This window comes from Monodon monoceros, unplaced genomic scaffold, assembly GCF_005190385.1.
Source record: "Monodon monoceros isolate NGI ecotype Baffin Bay Population unplaced genomic scaffold, NGI_Narwhal_1 Super_Scaffold_14, whole genome shotgun sequence".
Classification (NCBI taxonomy): Eukaryota; Metazoa; Chordata; class Mammalia; order Artiodactyla; family Monodontidae; genus Monodon; species Monodon monoceros.
Genome location: NW_021703770.1, coordinates 30,781,654 through 30,796,984, shown reverse-complemented (window position 1 = coordinate 30,796,984; position 15,331 = coordinate 30,781,654). Strand labels below are relative to the sequence as shown.

Here is a 15,331-nt window from a genome sequence, read left to right as displayed (position 1 = left end):
GAGCTCATCGATGAATTTGGTAAAGTTGCAGGACACAAAATTAATACACAGAATTCTGTTGCATTTCTTTATGCTAACAATGAAAGATCAGAAATTGAGGAAACAATCCCATTTACCATCACATCAACAAGAATAAAATGTCTAGGAATAAACCTAAGGAGGCAAAAGACCTGTACTCCAAAAACTATAAGACATTGATGAAACATCAAAGATGACACAAAACAGATGAAAATATATATGATGTTCTTGGATTGGAAGAATTAATATTGTCAAAATAACTATACTACCCATGGCAATCTACAGATTCAATGCAATCTCTCAAATTACCAATGGCATTTTTGCAGATCTGGAACCAAAAAAAAAAAATCCTAAAATTTGTATGGAAACACAAATTCTTGAGAAAGAAAAACAGAGCTGGAGGCTTCAGGCTCCCTGACTTCAGAGTATACTATAAAGCTACAGTAAACAAAATAGCATGGTATTGGCACAAAGACAGACTTACAGATCAATGGAACAGGATAGAAAGTCCACAAATAAACCGACACACTTATGGTCAATTAGGTATGACAAAGGAGGAAAGAAAATACAATGGAGAAAAGACAGTCTCTTCAATAAATGGCACTGGGAAAACTGGACAGCCACATGTAAAAGAATGAAATTAGAACACTCTCTAACACCATACACAAAACTGAACTAAAAATGGATTAAAGACCTAAATGTAAGAACAGATACTATAAAACTCTTAGAGGGAAACATAGGCAGAACGTTCTTTGACATAAATCGCAGCAATATCTTTTTGGATCAACCTCCCAAAGTAATAAAATGAAAAAGAAAATAAACAAAGAGGACCTTATTACACTTAAAAGCTTTTGTATAGAAATGGAAACCATAAATAAAATGAAAAGATAACCCACAGAATGGGAGAAAATATGTGCAAATGATGCAACCGACAAGGGATTAATCTCCAAAATATACAAACAGCTCACGCAACTCAATATTAAAAAACAAACAACCCAGTCAAAAAAGGGGCAGAAGATCTAAATAGACATTTCTCCAGAGGTGACATCCAGATGGCCGACAGGCACATGAAAAGATGCTCAACATCACTAATTATCAGAGAAATGCAAATCAAAACTACAATGAGGTATCACTTCAAAGCGGTCAGAAAGGCCATCATCAAAAAGTCTACAAACAATAAATGCTGGAAAGGGTATAGAGAAAAGGGAAAACTCCTACACTGTTGGTGGGAATGTAAATTGGTACAGCCACTATGGAGAACATTATCAAGGGTCTGTAAAAAAATAAAAATAGAGCTACCGTATGATCCGGCAATCCCATTCCTGGGCATATATCCGGAGAAAACTCTCATTTGAAAAGATACATGAACCCCAATGTTCACTGCAGCACTATTTACAACAGCCAAGACATGGAAGCAACCTAAATGTCCACTGACAGGTGAATGGATAAAGAAGATGTGGTATACACACACACACACACACACACACACACACACACACACACACACACACACACACACAAGGAATACTACTCAGCCATAAAAAAGAATGAAATAATACCATTTGCAGCAATGTGGATGGATCTATCATACTAAGTGAAGTCAGAGAGACAAATATCATATGATATCGCTTATATGTGGAATCTAAAAAAATGATACCAATGAACTTATTTACAAAAGAGAAATAGACTCAGAGATTTAGAAAACAAACTTATGGTTACCACAGAGGAAAGGTGGGGGGAAAGGGATAAATTAGGAGGTTGGGATTAACATATACACACTATTATATATAAAATAATCAACAAAGACCTACTGTATAGCACAGGAAACTCTACTCAATACTCTGTAATAACGTATATGGAAAAAGAATAGATATATGTATATGTATAATGAATCGCTTTGCTGTACACCTGAAACTAACACAACGTTGTAAATCAACTATAATATAAAATAAAAAATTTGTAAAAGAAATAGTAATATTAAAAAAATATATTGTACAACATGGGGAATAAAACAAATATTTTATAAGTATAAATGGAGTATAACCTCTAAACATTGTGAATCCCTATACTGTACACTGTAACATGTAATATTGTACATCAACTACTCAATAAAAAAAAGAAGCACTGAAAAAGTTTTCAACCTCACCAATAAAATACGAATTAGACAAGGTAGCTTTTTTTATTTTTTCCCCTCCAGACGGAAAACAATTTTAAGGTTTGTTAATTCCCAGTGTTGGTGTGGGTATTTGGAAATAGACACTTTCATGGCCTTTCTGAGAGCAGTTTAACACCAATAAAAATTCAAATGCAAATTATTCTTTGACTTAGCAGTTCCATTTCTAAAAATATATCCTATAGAAATATAGCCCCAAATCTACAAAGATACACATAGAACGATGTTCACTGAAGCGCCTTCTGCAACAGCAAAAGTGAGAGTAATTTCAACATCCACCAATAGGGAAATGTTTAAATAAATTATGATACATGTATACTGTGGACTACTCTGAATATTTAGAAAAATTGAGAGTTATGAAACTAATAGATTGAAACACTGCATATGGTTAATAGTAGCTATCTGCAGGGAACGAGACTGGCTGTGAGTGGTTGTAGGGGGAGAATGATAAAGAGAATTCAACAATACAAATTTCATAAGGTAAAAAGTAAACAAAGATGACATATACCTTTTGTAATAAAATAAAACAGCAGCCCTAGGGAAATTTAAAAAATTTTTATTTCTGTTATCCTTCACTCAAGAACATTTTCAGATGCTTTATATCTGCAACTGAAATAGAGTAATTTTAAAACCTTTTCCATGTAATAAATATTAAACCAGCATACAATAATTAAAAATGGCTTTTTGAAAAGCAAAACGTGTATGCTGCAGAACATTTACAAAATATAGAAGGAATAAAGAAAATAAAATCACCCACAATGCCACCACTCCAAGATGACTACCCTTATGGTGGTATATTTCCTCCCTTTCTTTTTTTGGTCTGTGGATATAAATGCCAGTTCTCTATCCCTAGACCAGATCTTTTGCTTATCTTCAGATCTACATAGATAAATGCAACTAACAAAAGTTGCAGTTTGAACATATCCAAAATTGAACTAGTATTCCCTATCCCTATTGCAGCTGCTCTTATTCTGCTGATCCATATTGGTCAATAAACAGAACTACCATCTACACAGATGCTCCAGACAGAAACCTGGGGACCATCCATGAACACTCCTCCTTTTACAACCTCTTACCAATTAAGATGTCCTGTTGATTCTGTATCACAAGTCTCTCCTGGACCCATTCACATCTCTCAGTTCACACTGCCATCACCCTACTTCAGGACACCATTTCTCAACTAGAAACAGAATTTAAAATAGCCTTCTTATATCCAGTTTTGCTGCCCCGCCCCCATTAATTGCACTGTAGGTTAGGTAATCTTTCTAGAAACATGCATTTCAATAAGTCATTTATCCACTTAAAACTATTCTACACCCCAAACAATAAAGAACATATTCCTTAACATAGTACATAAGGCCCTCCATCACTCTTCTGCAACAAGCCCCAGTCTCCTCTTTATTCTCTCCCTGCATTCAGTGATGCTGCCTTACGGAACTTACTGCATAGTGCCTGGCTCATTGAAGTTTACGCTTCAAAATATGTGATGAAAATTGCTAGAATGTTCAACAACTTTCAGCTCTTATACAGTCTCTGACCTTAACACTTTGGCACAGGCTACTCTGTCTGCCATGAACATTCTCTTCTTACTTATTCCTTCCCACAGTTAACTTTGATTCCTCTTTCAGGTCTCAGTTTAACAATCATTTCCTTTGGGGATCCTTTCCTACCCTCTAGATGGGGTCAAGTTTCTCTGTTCCCATGGCACACCATACTTTCCCTACCATAATAAAACACTCTTCATTGCAATTATTAGTTTTTTTGTTCAATTATCACGGCTTCTCAGTAGCAAGATGCTCTGTGAGGGCAGAGACTACTACTTCCTCATTGCAATATGCCTACTCCTATCATAGTGCTTGGTACATTGCAGGCTCTCAATATATATGTGTTCAATTAATATAGCCTGAATATCTTCTGTTTCCTTTCCAGATCCAGGGTCCACCTCTCTCAACCACGCCCTGCTCCAGAAGCCTGATCTTGCCTTCTAGCTTCTAGCTGAGTTGGGTTAGTGGGGAGCCCTGGCAGATCAAAGGGATGGAAGAGAGCAGACGCAGATATTTATTCTTGCAGGGGTTGCCTTGGGCACGCTGCGTTCCTCTACTGAAGGTCACAGCTCCTCTCAAGGTGGCCCTCTCTCAACGACTCTTTCTCCCTGTCCTTTGGCCCTTCAGGTGACAGCGGCCCAAACTGTTTCTAGCCCCAAATACTACATTATTCCTTACGGTTTTCCTATGATCTGCTTACATCTTTGTAAACAATCCTTTTAGGCCCCCCCATGGCCCAGAGCTATACTATTTTGAATGTGTCTTCTGTTTCCTACAGGGAAATGGCATGGAAGAGAATGCCAAATTTATAATCTTAATTATGTTTTTTATAAAATTGGTATATCGTAAAATAAGGTTTCCAGAAGACTCAAAAGAAAAAAAAAACGATTTCAACAATGACATGATGGTTTTGCCTCTCACAGATATCCCATCATTTGTACAAACAGCCCTCTAGTTGACATGTGAATTGTTTTTTTCTCTTTGCTATTATTAAAAGGTCTCTAAAGAAAATTCTGTTCAACAATTTTTTTTCTTATATCCTTAGAATGGGAATTAGAAGGGGTCAAAGAGTATAAATTTGTTCAAATACACATAGAAACTGCCCCCCAGAAAGTTTATACAAATTACAGTCCACTAGTCATACTCAGGCATGCCCAGTTCACTGTCCCCTTGCCACTACTTTACTGTGCATACTGCAGCCTGGCAAAGAACCACTGACTGTTTACCAATGCCAGGCAAAGGGGGAAAAGTCAATCTCTTTCATCATTAATCTGACAATGTTACACCATGAAATGAGAGTGAAGTACACTAGGCTTTGTTAGAAGAAATGGGTTTGATATCTAACTTCCCTAATTAGCTACTTAGTCTTTTCTTCCTGAGCTTTAGTGTCCTCTTTAAGTGCGGATAAATATTACCTACCTTGCAGGTTGTCGTGAGGTTTATAAAAGATAAGTTTAAAAGCAAGTAGCAGAGTTACTGGTTCTCAAGAAATGTTTTGCTGTGTTCTTTATAATCTTTCTGATGCTTCCCTTGGATTTTATGGCTCTCATTCTCCTGTATAAATGTCTTCTAAGTAAATTTTCCTTTCAATAATAAGCTCACAACACAAGTTCTCTCTTGAGGTTAAAAAAAAGCAAACAAAAAAAAATACAAATCACAAAACACCATCTTTCCTTTTCACAGATATGAACCAATGATTTCTTTGTTTTAAGAAGTCAACCCTAGAAGTGTAGAGTATGAACTATCTCAGTAATAGGCAACAACATTCTGTACCCTATACTTCCTTAATACTATAATCTTATCTACTTTATCATATAGTTAGGATCAAATCTTTAATTTTGAAAGATGTCTGCTTGTTCACAGATAATTATTTATTTAAAAAAATTAAGAAAATGATTTATTGACTATCACTGCCAGGCAAAGAAGGAATATAAACCTAAGTAGGACACAAACCCTGACCCTGAGGAAGATATAATCTGCAAGGCAAAATGGACAAGCAATCTCATTACAAAGTTATGAGCACCATGGTAAACCTATGAAGTGCTATAGGAATATAGAGGAAACACGATCAACACTTGCGTATGGAGGAACTGGGGAGATGTAGGAGGGTGACAGGGAAAGTGGGAGAGCAGATACTGGGTAGAGCCCTGAAGATTGATTAGAAACTTGTCTTTGGGAAAAGGAGAGAAAGTTTATCTCTAGACAAGTGGAACAGCTGGTACAGATACATGAAGTATCACAGCACCTGGCACTGCTGGGGAGAATACTGGGGGCATGGTTCAGCTGAAGTAAACAGCTGTTAGAGGGAAAGGTTGGTAGGAAATCAGCCACTAAAGAAGGGTAAGGGCCTGTTTAAGGACTGAATTGTGTCCTTCCTCCAGTTTATATATTGAAGCCCAAACCCCCAATGTAACTGTATTTGGAGATAGGGCCTTTAAGGAGATAATTAAGATTAAATGGGGTCATAAGGGTGGGGCCTAATTCAATAGGACTGGTGGGTCCTTATAAAGAGGAAGACACACTAGGAGTGCATATGCACAGAGAAAAGGTCACGTGAGGACACAGCCAGAAGGAAGTCATTCGTAAGCCAAGGAGAAAGGTCTCACCCAGAAAGAAATCAACCCTGCTGGTCCCTTGATCTTGAACTTCCAGCCCCCAGAACTATGAGAAAATCATTTACTGTTGTTTAAGCCACTCTGTGGTATTTTGTTATGGTAGCCCTAGCAGACTAAGATAAACTTAATTGCAAAGGTTCTTGAAAATCACAAAAGAGAGTCTGCCTATGATCTCAAAGTCCCATATTTCTCAAACTTGGGTTCAAGTGTGCCTAAGATAACCAAATATGTGTTTAGAAAGGAGACCCAGGCACCCTGGGGGGAATGAATTTGAAGGTGGAAAACCTGGAAGCAAGAAAACAAGAGGCCGCTGCAAAGTTACTGAGATGAAGAGGATCTGAATTAGGGCCTCTCTAATGTAGAATTAAAATTGCTATGTAAATAAAATACAGTAAATCCCCTACATACGAACAAGGTCCATTCTGAGAGCGCATTTGTAAGTCCAATTTGTTCATAAGTCCAACACAGTTAGCCTAGGTACCCAACTAACACAATCGGCTATACAGTACTGTACTGTAATAGGTTTATAATACTTTTCACACAAATGATACATAAAAAACAAACAAAAAATAAAGAAAACATTTTAAATCTTACAGTACCTTGAAAAGTACAGTAGTACAGTACAACAGCTGGCCTACAGGGGCTGGCATCAAGTGAACAGGCAAGAAGACTTGCTGACTGAAGGAGGGAGAGGAGGTGGGAAATGGTAGAGCTGAAGGATCCTCAGCAATAGGAGACGGAGGGCGAGCTGCAATTTCATTCACACCTGACATTGATGGCACAGGTTCTGGTTCCTTGCTGGATTCAATTCTATCTACCCTCCTGAAAAAATGATCCAGTGATGTCTGGGTAGTAGCTCTTTTTCCCTTGTCATAGATGACACGGTAGCACTGCATTGCATTCTGAATGCCTGCTGCAACCTTCGTGTACTGTTCTACATTCAGGTCCTGTGCCTCAAAAATGAACAGTGCCTCCTCAAATAAAGAAAAGAAAATCCCCTTGCCATTTCCTGCATCGTGAATCTCTTTGGTTCTTCAGTTACTCTTTCTTCCTCTTGTCTCTTCATCCTTTCTCTGGGCCTCCAATTCCATCAGGTCTTTATTAGTAAGCTCCTTGTTTTACACAGCAAGGAGTTCAGTGAAGTCGTCCTCTTGCAGACCTAGCTCCAGCTTTTCGCTAAGAGTCACTACGTTGCTCTTTGGACTCCATCCACCTTCTCAAACCCATGAAAATCATCAACAAACTGCAGGCAAAGGTTCTTCCAAACCCCATTCATGGTGACAGCCATAACCTCATGCCAAGAAAAGTCAATGTTTTTTATGGCCTTGTAGCTGTTATAGTCCTTCCAAAATTGTTGCAAGGTTGTTCCCGATTCATCACTCGCCTTTACTGCCTAACGAAAAGTGTGATGTAAAAAATATTTTTTGAAAGTCACTATAACTCCCTGGTCCACAGGTTGGATAAGCGATGTACTATTCGGTGGCAGATGGCAGATACTTTGACTTTGGGATGAAAGTTGTCCATGAATGGAGGGTGGCCCGGAGCACTGTCAAGCAGCAAAAGAATGTTGAATGGGAGATCCTTCTCCAAGCAGTATTTCTCTACCTCTGGGATAAAGTGGTGGAAAAACCAGTCCTGGAAAATGGCCTGTGTAACCCAGGCTCTGGGGTTATTCTTCCATACAAGAGAAGCCCTTGGCTATGTTTTTAAGGGTCTTGGGTTCTCTGAATGATAAACTAAGAGAGGCTTCAGCTTCACATCACCGGAAGCATTGCCACCAAACAGAGTCATCCTATCCTTTGGTGCCTTATAGCCTGGCATCAACTTTTCCTCCTTACTGATGTAATGTCAGTCTGGCATCCTCTTCCAGTACAGTCCTGTCTCATGCACATTAAAAACCTGCTCAGTTAAACACATGCCTTCAATAATTTCTCAAAGTGTTTCAAGAAATTCCCAGGGAGCTACCGTATCTGCACTCGCTGCCTCAACACTTACTTTTACGTTGTGAAGGTTAGCTCTAGCCTTGAACCGATGAAACCAGCCATGGTTGGCATTAAAAGATGCGCCCTCTGATTCTCTGCTGTTTCTTCTTCAAGTCTTCATAAAGGCTTTTAATTTTCTCTTGAATCAGCATTAAGCTGAGCGGGACTCGACGCTGATGCTGATCCTGCATCTACGCACTGAGAAGTTTCTCCATCTCCTCCATCACTTTTCCATGCTTCTTTGATATTATTGTCAACATCATGGGCACAGCAGACTTCACAAGTTCTGTGATCTTGCCCTTGTTCTTTAGAATCATGCCAATGGTTGAACAATTCATGTTATAAGAACGAGCGACATCTACCATCTTTTTGCCTCGCCCCACTCTCTCAATTATTCACTTCTGTTTCCATCGTTATTACTTGGCGCTTCTTAGCAGTACCAGCTACATCACTACTGCTTTTACACCTGCTTCTGGACATCATGGGCTTGAAATAAAGATACTATACTACTGTACTCTACACAGCACTGTAAAGTACACAAAAGCACAACCACTTGTAGAGGATGCACGCACGTGACGATGTATGCCAGACACGTGAACTTACATGATTGGACATTGAACACACATTCGCATCTTTGAAAGTTCACGACTTGAAGGTTTGTATGTAGGGGACTTACTGGACAGTGAATACTTTTGGCCTAAATGGCCTCATAATTGTCTTAAAAACACTTGCCACCGAAGATTTAGTAGGTGCATCTAAATACCTCCTGCATAACTGTTACAATGGCCTACAATAGTACTAAAAGATGTCAACAGACACAGTTGGAAGATAGAAAAGTTTGCTGTGCAGGAGGGAGCCAAGACAGGGGACACTAATTTTTACTACCCTATTACAACCTGTTTCATTTGTTGGGTATGAGTTTTACCCCTCCTTTCCTCTGTTACGCTGAAGAGTTGGTAAAACCAATCCCCTCTACCTGTACTCTATGTCGGCATTTTGAAACCTGCAGATGGGTCAAGAAATTGATTGAGGAGATCATTAAAACAAAACAAAAAAACCCCCAAACCAAAACAACAAAAGACCCGCACCAACAACAGACTGGAATAGAAGACAATATAAATGACATCACAAGTAGTAAGGGTAACTATTACCGTAAGAAACTTGTTTCAGTAATATGTGTACATGCGTGCTCGCACCAGATAGCAAAGATAAAATTTATTTCCTACTGAGCGTTGTGGCCAAAAAAGTTTGAAAGAGACTGCTCTAGATTCTGCTTAGAACCCCTTAGAATTCTCACTCATTATCTTCCTGTCTCCATCTCCAATCTCTTTCTCACTTTTAGTTTTTTCCCATCAAAATGTAAACACTAAAGTATCTCCTGAGTGTCTCCTCTCAGATCCCAGTGCCTCCATGTCAGTTAAGCTTCTGGAAGAGATAACTACAATCTCAGCATGGGCTTTCTCACCTCCATTGCTTCTCAATCCACTGCAAGCTGGTTTGGGCCTCCACCTGCTACTGCAGGTTAAAGACCTCCAAGTGCACTTTGGGATTCCTCTCTATTTAACCCTTGAGCAGCACCTGACATCGATTACCTCCTAAAACACACTTCTTTGGGCTAGTTTCACTCTCTCCTGATTTTCCTCTTACTTCTTTGGCCACTAAATTTCCTTTGCAGCCTCCTTCTCTTCTGCCCATCCTTTAAATGCTGATTTTTTAGGCAGTCTTTCCACTCAACAGGGGTAGTCTCTCAATCTTTAAGTAGCTTCAATTTCTATCCCTGCGCTATGGTTTCTATATCTCTAGTCCTGATGTCATTCCTAACATCCAGACCTGGCTTCCATTTTTACATGGCATAAAAGATGTGTCAATCCAGAAGCTTAACTTTCTGGAATAATTTTCATTTCAACCTTTAGCATTTTACCCTTTAGTTATACCAAACTACCCACTTATGGTTTCAGTCTAACAGCATATGCTATGAAATCAGACTTCCTGGGTTTGAACCCCAATTCCAACACTTACTGTGTGATCCTGAGTAAGTTACTAGATTACTCTGTGCCTGAGTTTTTTCATCCACAAAATGGGAAAAATAACAGAACCTGACTTTAAAAGTTACAGAGAATTAAGTGAGTTAATACATATAAAGCTCCTAAAAGCATGCCTGGCACATAGCAAACATTCGGTAAGTATTACTTTATTTATGCTACTGGGTCTTGCAATACCACATACATACAAAACTTGACTGTATGCTATTCTTGTTACGGGCTCTACATTTTGGTTCCTTGATTAACCTACAGATTAGGATTTCAGGTTATTTTAGAAAATTACTATTTTTATACCTCACTCACATTCTTTGTTGGGGCTCCCTCTCATCAATCTTGATGACTTAAAGTGTCATCTTGAATACTTTAAGTCTTGAAGTTATAAGGGGCCTCAATAATCACCTCAAGTGACCTTTCCACCCAACACAAGAATATTTTCTAACCTGTCATCCAACTGCTGAACCACTGCCCGTCATTGCCAGTTTCACTTCTGAGCACCAACACTTTGCCAGGCCAAAATCTGCTTCCCTGTAATTTCCACCCAACCTCTGTCTGACCTTCAGATCACCTTCAATAAGGCAGCTCCCTTTCCCACATGGCAGTTCTCTAAATACCTTAAGTCCCTCCCACCCCCTAAGTTAAACTAGTTCCTCCAGTCATTTCTCGTATGAAATGATTTCTAATCCTTTGACTACTCTGGACACCTCTGAGTTCCAATCTGTACCTGAACTCATTGAAATATTGCAGGTTTGGTTTAATGGTCAAGACTAACACCCCCATCACTAGGTATTATAATTTTATTATAAGGGCTTAATTTTATGAAAGCATAAAAACTCTAGTACTAATGCTGGTGGCCAGGCAACTATTTTGATTTCAGTTATTCATCTTCCTAAGTTTTCTTCTTTCTTATCACCATTTCACAGCCACACTATGGGCCTGTTATTACAAAGTTCTGCTTCAACTCCTAGATCTTTAATTTTGTCCCCCAATCCTATCTCAATCACGTCAGCCCTACTGGTCTCCTAATACTCTTACCATTTCACCAAGACTACCAATATTCTCAGGTACCAAGAATTCCCTTTTCTCAGGCACAGTTTGCTTCACAGCACTGTCTTAAACTCATCAGGCCAACCACACTATTCCTCAATGATCACCTCAACCATCACCTCTTCTACTCTTACATAAAATGCTGCAGAAGAGAAATACCAAGTCATATAGGTCTGCACCTGCAGCCAAGTCCAGAATTCCTGCCTTCATGTTCAAGCCACAGTATACCAGGAATTCCTAGAGGTACTGGGGTAAGTCGTTAAGTGCCAGAGGGTACTTGAGTTAGCCTGCCTGGATTCAAATTCAGATCTATCTTTACAAACTTGTGACTTGGGCAAGTTAGTCAGCTTCGATTATTCTCACCTGTATAACGGGGATAATAAATTCACAGGCTCAGAGTAGTAAATGATATAATGCAAGTAAGGTTCTTAGTTCTTAGTTCATTGCTCTTGCTGCAAGTAAATGCTCAATGAATGTTCCCTGTTGTCATAATTATTATTTGTGTGTGCATGGTAAACTATGGAAATTATAGGCCTCTGTGGGTTTTCTTCTAGGGAGAACACTCCATAATTTCCACTGATTTTCAATGGCTTCTTGCCTCCTCTCCAGCTGTCAAAAATTTTAGTCCTTCTCTGGGGAACCTCAAGATCTAACGGAGGGCTTCCCTGGTGGCACAGTGGTTGAGAATCTGCCTGCCAATGCAGGGGACACGGATTCGAGCCCTGGTCTGGGAAGATCCCACATGCCGCGGAGCAACTAGGCTTGTGAGCCACAACTACTGAGCCTGTGCTCCACAACAAGAGAGGCTGCGACAGTGAGAGGCCCGCGCACCGCGATGAAGAGTGGTCCCCGCTCGCCGCAAGTAGAGAAAGCCCTCGCACAGAAACCAAGACCCAACACACCCAAAAATAAATAAATAAATAAATTTATAATTAAAATAAAGGATCTAATGGAACATTTACAGATACACATATATATCTGTGGTCATCACCAATCTACACTTTTTTTTTTTTTTTTTTGCGGTACGCGGGCCTCTTACTGTTGTGGCCTCTCCCGTTGCGGAGCACAGGCTCCGGACGCACAGACTCAACGGCCATGGCTCACGGGCCCAGTCGCTCCGCGGCATGTGGGATCTTCCCAGACCAGGCACGAACCCACGTCCCCTGCATCGGCAGGCAGACTCTCAACCACTGCGCCACCAGGGAAGCCCTACACTTTTCTTAACAGTCTATCTCTACTCATGTTTTCGTATTTGGATTTATTCCATTTTGTCCTTAATTTTATGTTGTCTACAATTACTTTTTATTTGACTAAGTCTCAAACCTACTATTAGAATTTAAGTTTCCTGAGGGCAAGAACTTTAGGTGCTTCTGTATCCCATACAGCAGTCTACAAATGTTAAAAGACCAATATACACCAGGTGAACAGAATACAATTACCTAACTCTTTAAGATAATCGACTTCTGATCTAATTCTCATGGTAGAAATTAACTTGTAGTAATGAAATAGAGCAGGACCCTATGGTCCTTTCCCCCCACATCCTCCGCCTGCCTTTTGCCTGTAGAAAAACTTTGGTCAGAGAATAAGTTTAGGGCTTCCCTGGTGGTACAGTGGTTGAGAGTCCGCCTGCCGATGCAGGGGACACGGGTTCATGCCCCGGTCCGGGAAGATCCCACATGCCACGGAACAGCTGGGCTCGTGAGCCATGGCCGCTGAGCCTGCGCATCTGGAGCCTGTGCTCCGCAACGGGAGAGGCCACGACAGTGAGAGGCCCGCGTACCGGAAAACAAACAAACAAACAAACAAAAAAAGAGTAAGTTTAATTAGAGAACTGAGAAAATACGGAAGCAAAGGAAAACGGTCAAACAGGACCAAATAATAATAATTTACTCATTCAGCAAAGTCAAGGACCTTTAGTTCCTCTTCAAGGGCTGTAGATAATATTCTGAGCCATACCCTTTGAGCTGTTTTGTAGATACTGAAATGCTCGCCAGGTGGAAGAAGTTAACTACATGATGACTAGATTAGCCATGACATAAGCTGCCACGATTCCAAGAACTGGCCTCAAAGAAATGGGAACAAACCGACCCTGGAACTGAAGACTAACTGTACTTAAAACAATCAAGATTATGCTGCATGACCAATTTCAAGATGACTGTCAGAGCTGCCTGTGTTGTTTCTACATGTAACTCCCTCCCTCCGCCTATAAAAGGTCTTACCCACTGACTGTCCGGGAAGGGGGTGTGGGAATCAGCCTTTGGACACAAGCGGCCCTCCCGTCCCCAGATGCCTGCCTCTGAAATAAAGCAAACTTTCCCTTCCACCAACTTTGCCTCTTTATTGGCTTTTGAATGGCGAGCAGCCGGACCCCACTTTTGGTAGTAGTAATAAGAGAACAGAAATGACAGAAAATACTTTCCAAATAAAGTTATCAAAGACCTTCTTTGAAGCTATCTTTTCCAGAATTTAACGTTGAGTTTATCTGTTAAAGTACTTTGTTAATTGCAATATACTTAATTCACTTAACTCAATGAAATTAATTCAGTAAAGCTAAATAAAGAACAATACTATTTGAATTCTAGCTACTTATTCCTTCACAGGACATTCCTTCACAGGACACTGTAAACACCAAAACCAAACTTTCAAGAGAATTCTATCCCAACCTCATTCCTAACCCTCTGCTAAGGATTACTCCCCACTCCAAGCACTTGCATTTTCCCTCTCAGCCCTGAGGCCAAACACGTGACTATCTTTAGCTTTCAAAGTACAGGTTTCCCTGGCTATGCGAAAGTAAAGCATGAAAGCTTTAATAAGCCAAAACTGCATAAGGCGAAGAAGCAATTACCGTAACACACACCTTGCTAATGGATGCACAACATAAATCCAGATAAAGCACAGATGCTCACAGACACAGTTCAAAGTTATGGCGGCTTGATGCTGTAAAGCGAACTTTCGAAAAGCGGGAGAAACCTGTACCTCCAAGGGTGAATGATTTACACCTGTGAGGGTTAAGCCCTAAAATGTGATAAACCCTTTCTTATTTTATAAATCAGGATTTGAGTCCCACGTTCTATACCAATGAGAACTTTTCTCAGACTTTTATATCCATGTTCCTCATCCCTCAGTATTAGGGAAAGGGGACGACGTTTGCCAGACCACTTTACCAAACTCCCCTCCCTCAAATCTGGCCCCAGGCGAGCCCGGACAAACAGCATCTTCTTCAACGCTCGCCTCACCTGCCGTATGGAAGAGGCAGGAGAGGCCAATGCCTCCGACTGCGTCTTTTATCACTCAGTTCGGGGTGACAGCAAGGAGAAGCCCAGGGTCTGAGCGGTTTCTTACCGGCGAAGCGGATCTTCACGAGATCCAGCGGGTGCAGCGCGAGGTTGGAAAGGACCCCGCCGCTCACGCCCGCCACCAGATTCTCGTACCGGACGTGGCGGAATACTGTGCTCCACGCCGACGACCCGGACGCCGACTGGCCCTGGCCCGTCATGGGCTCAGGGCCCGGTGATGCCGTGGAAGTGGGACGAGATGCAGTGGCCGCCACCGTGGCGACGGTCGCCACACTGGAGCAGAAACCGCAGGGCACGAGCCCACTTCCGGGACCCGCGCGTGGAATCACACGCCTGGGCGCGGGATGAAGCCTAGAGACCCAGGAGCCAGGGGTACAGGAGAAGCGCGCTGCCGCACGCCACGCCTACCCGGAGGAGAGTGAGAAGGAGGCGGGGCGCCTCCGCCAAGTCCCCGCCCCGCCTCGCCCACCTCGGCGGCTGGCTTAGGCCGAAGGGCGTGGATGGGAGAACACCACTGAAACACCGCCCCCAGCCAACCTTTGTCCGCAAAACTACGGAGCACCGCAGGGCCCAGCGAAACCCGGTTTCCGCTCCATGGAAGTCACGTGACAGGAAGT

At 41.2% G+C, this 15,331-nt stretch overlaps 1 protein-coding gene across 1 annotated transcript in view; it reads right to left on the bottom strand.

Annotated features, from left to right (window-relative positions):
- SLC25A32 (solute carrier family 25 member 32) overlaps positions 1 to 15,103 on the bottom strand; it is a 49,387-nt gene extending 34,284 nt beyond the window's left edge. The window contains exon 1 of the mRNA XM_029222418.1: positions 14,761 to 15,103. Within this exon, the coding sequence (XP_029078251.1) occupies positions 14,761 to 14,914 (154 nt within the window). The 5' untranslated portion in view covers positions 14,915 to 15,103. The remainder of the gene's footprint in view (positions 1 to 14,760) is intronic.
- Positions 15,104 to 15,331: the final 228 nt, after the last annotated feature.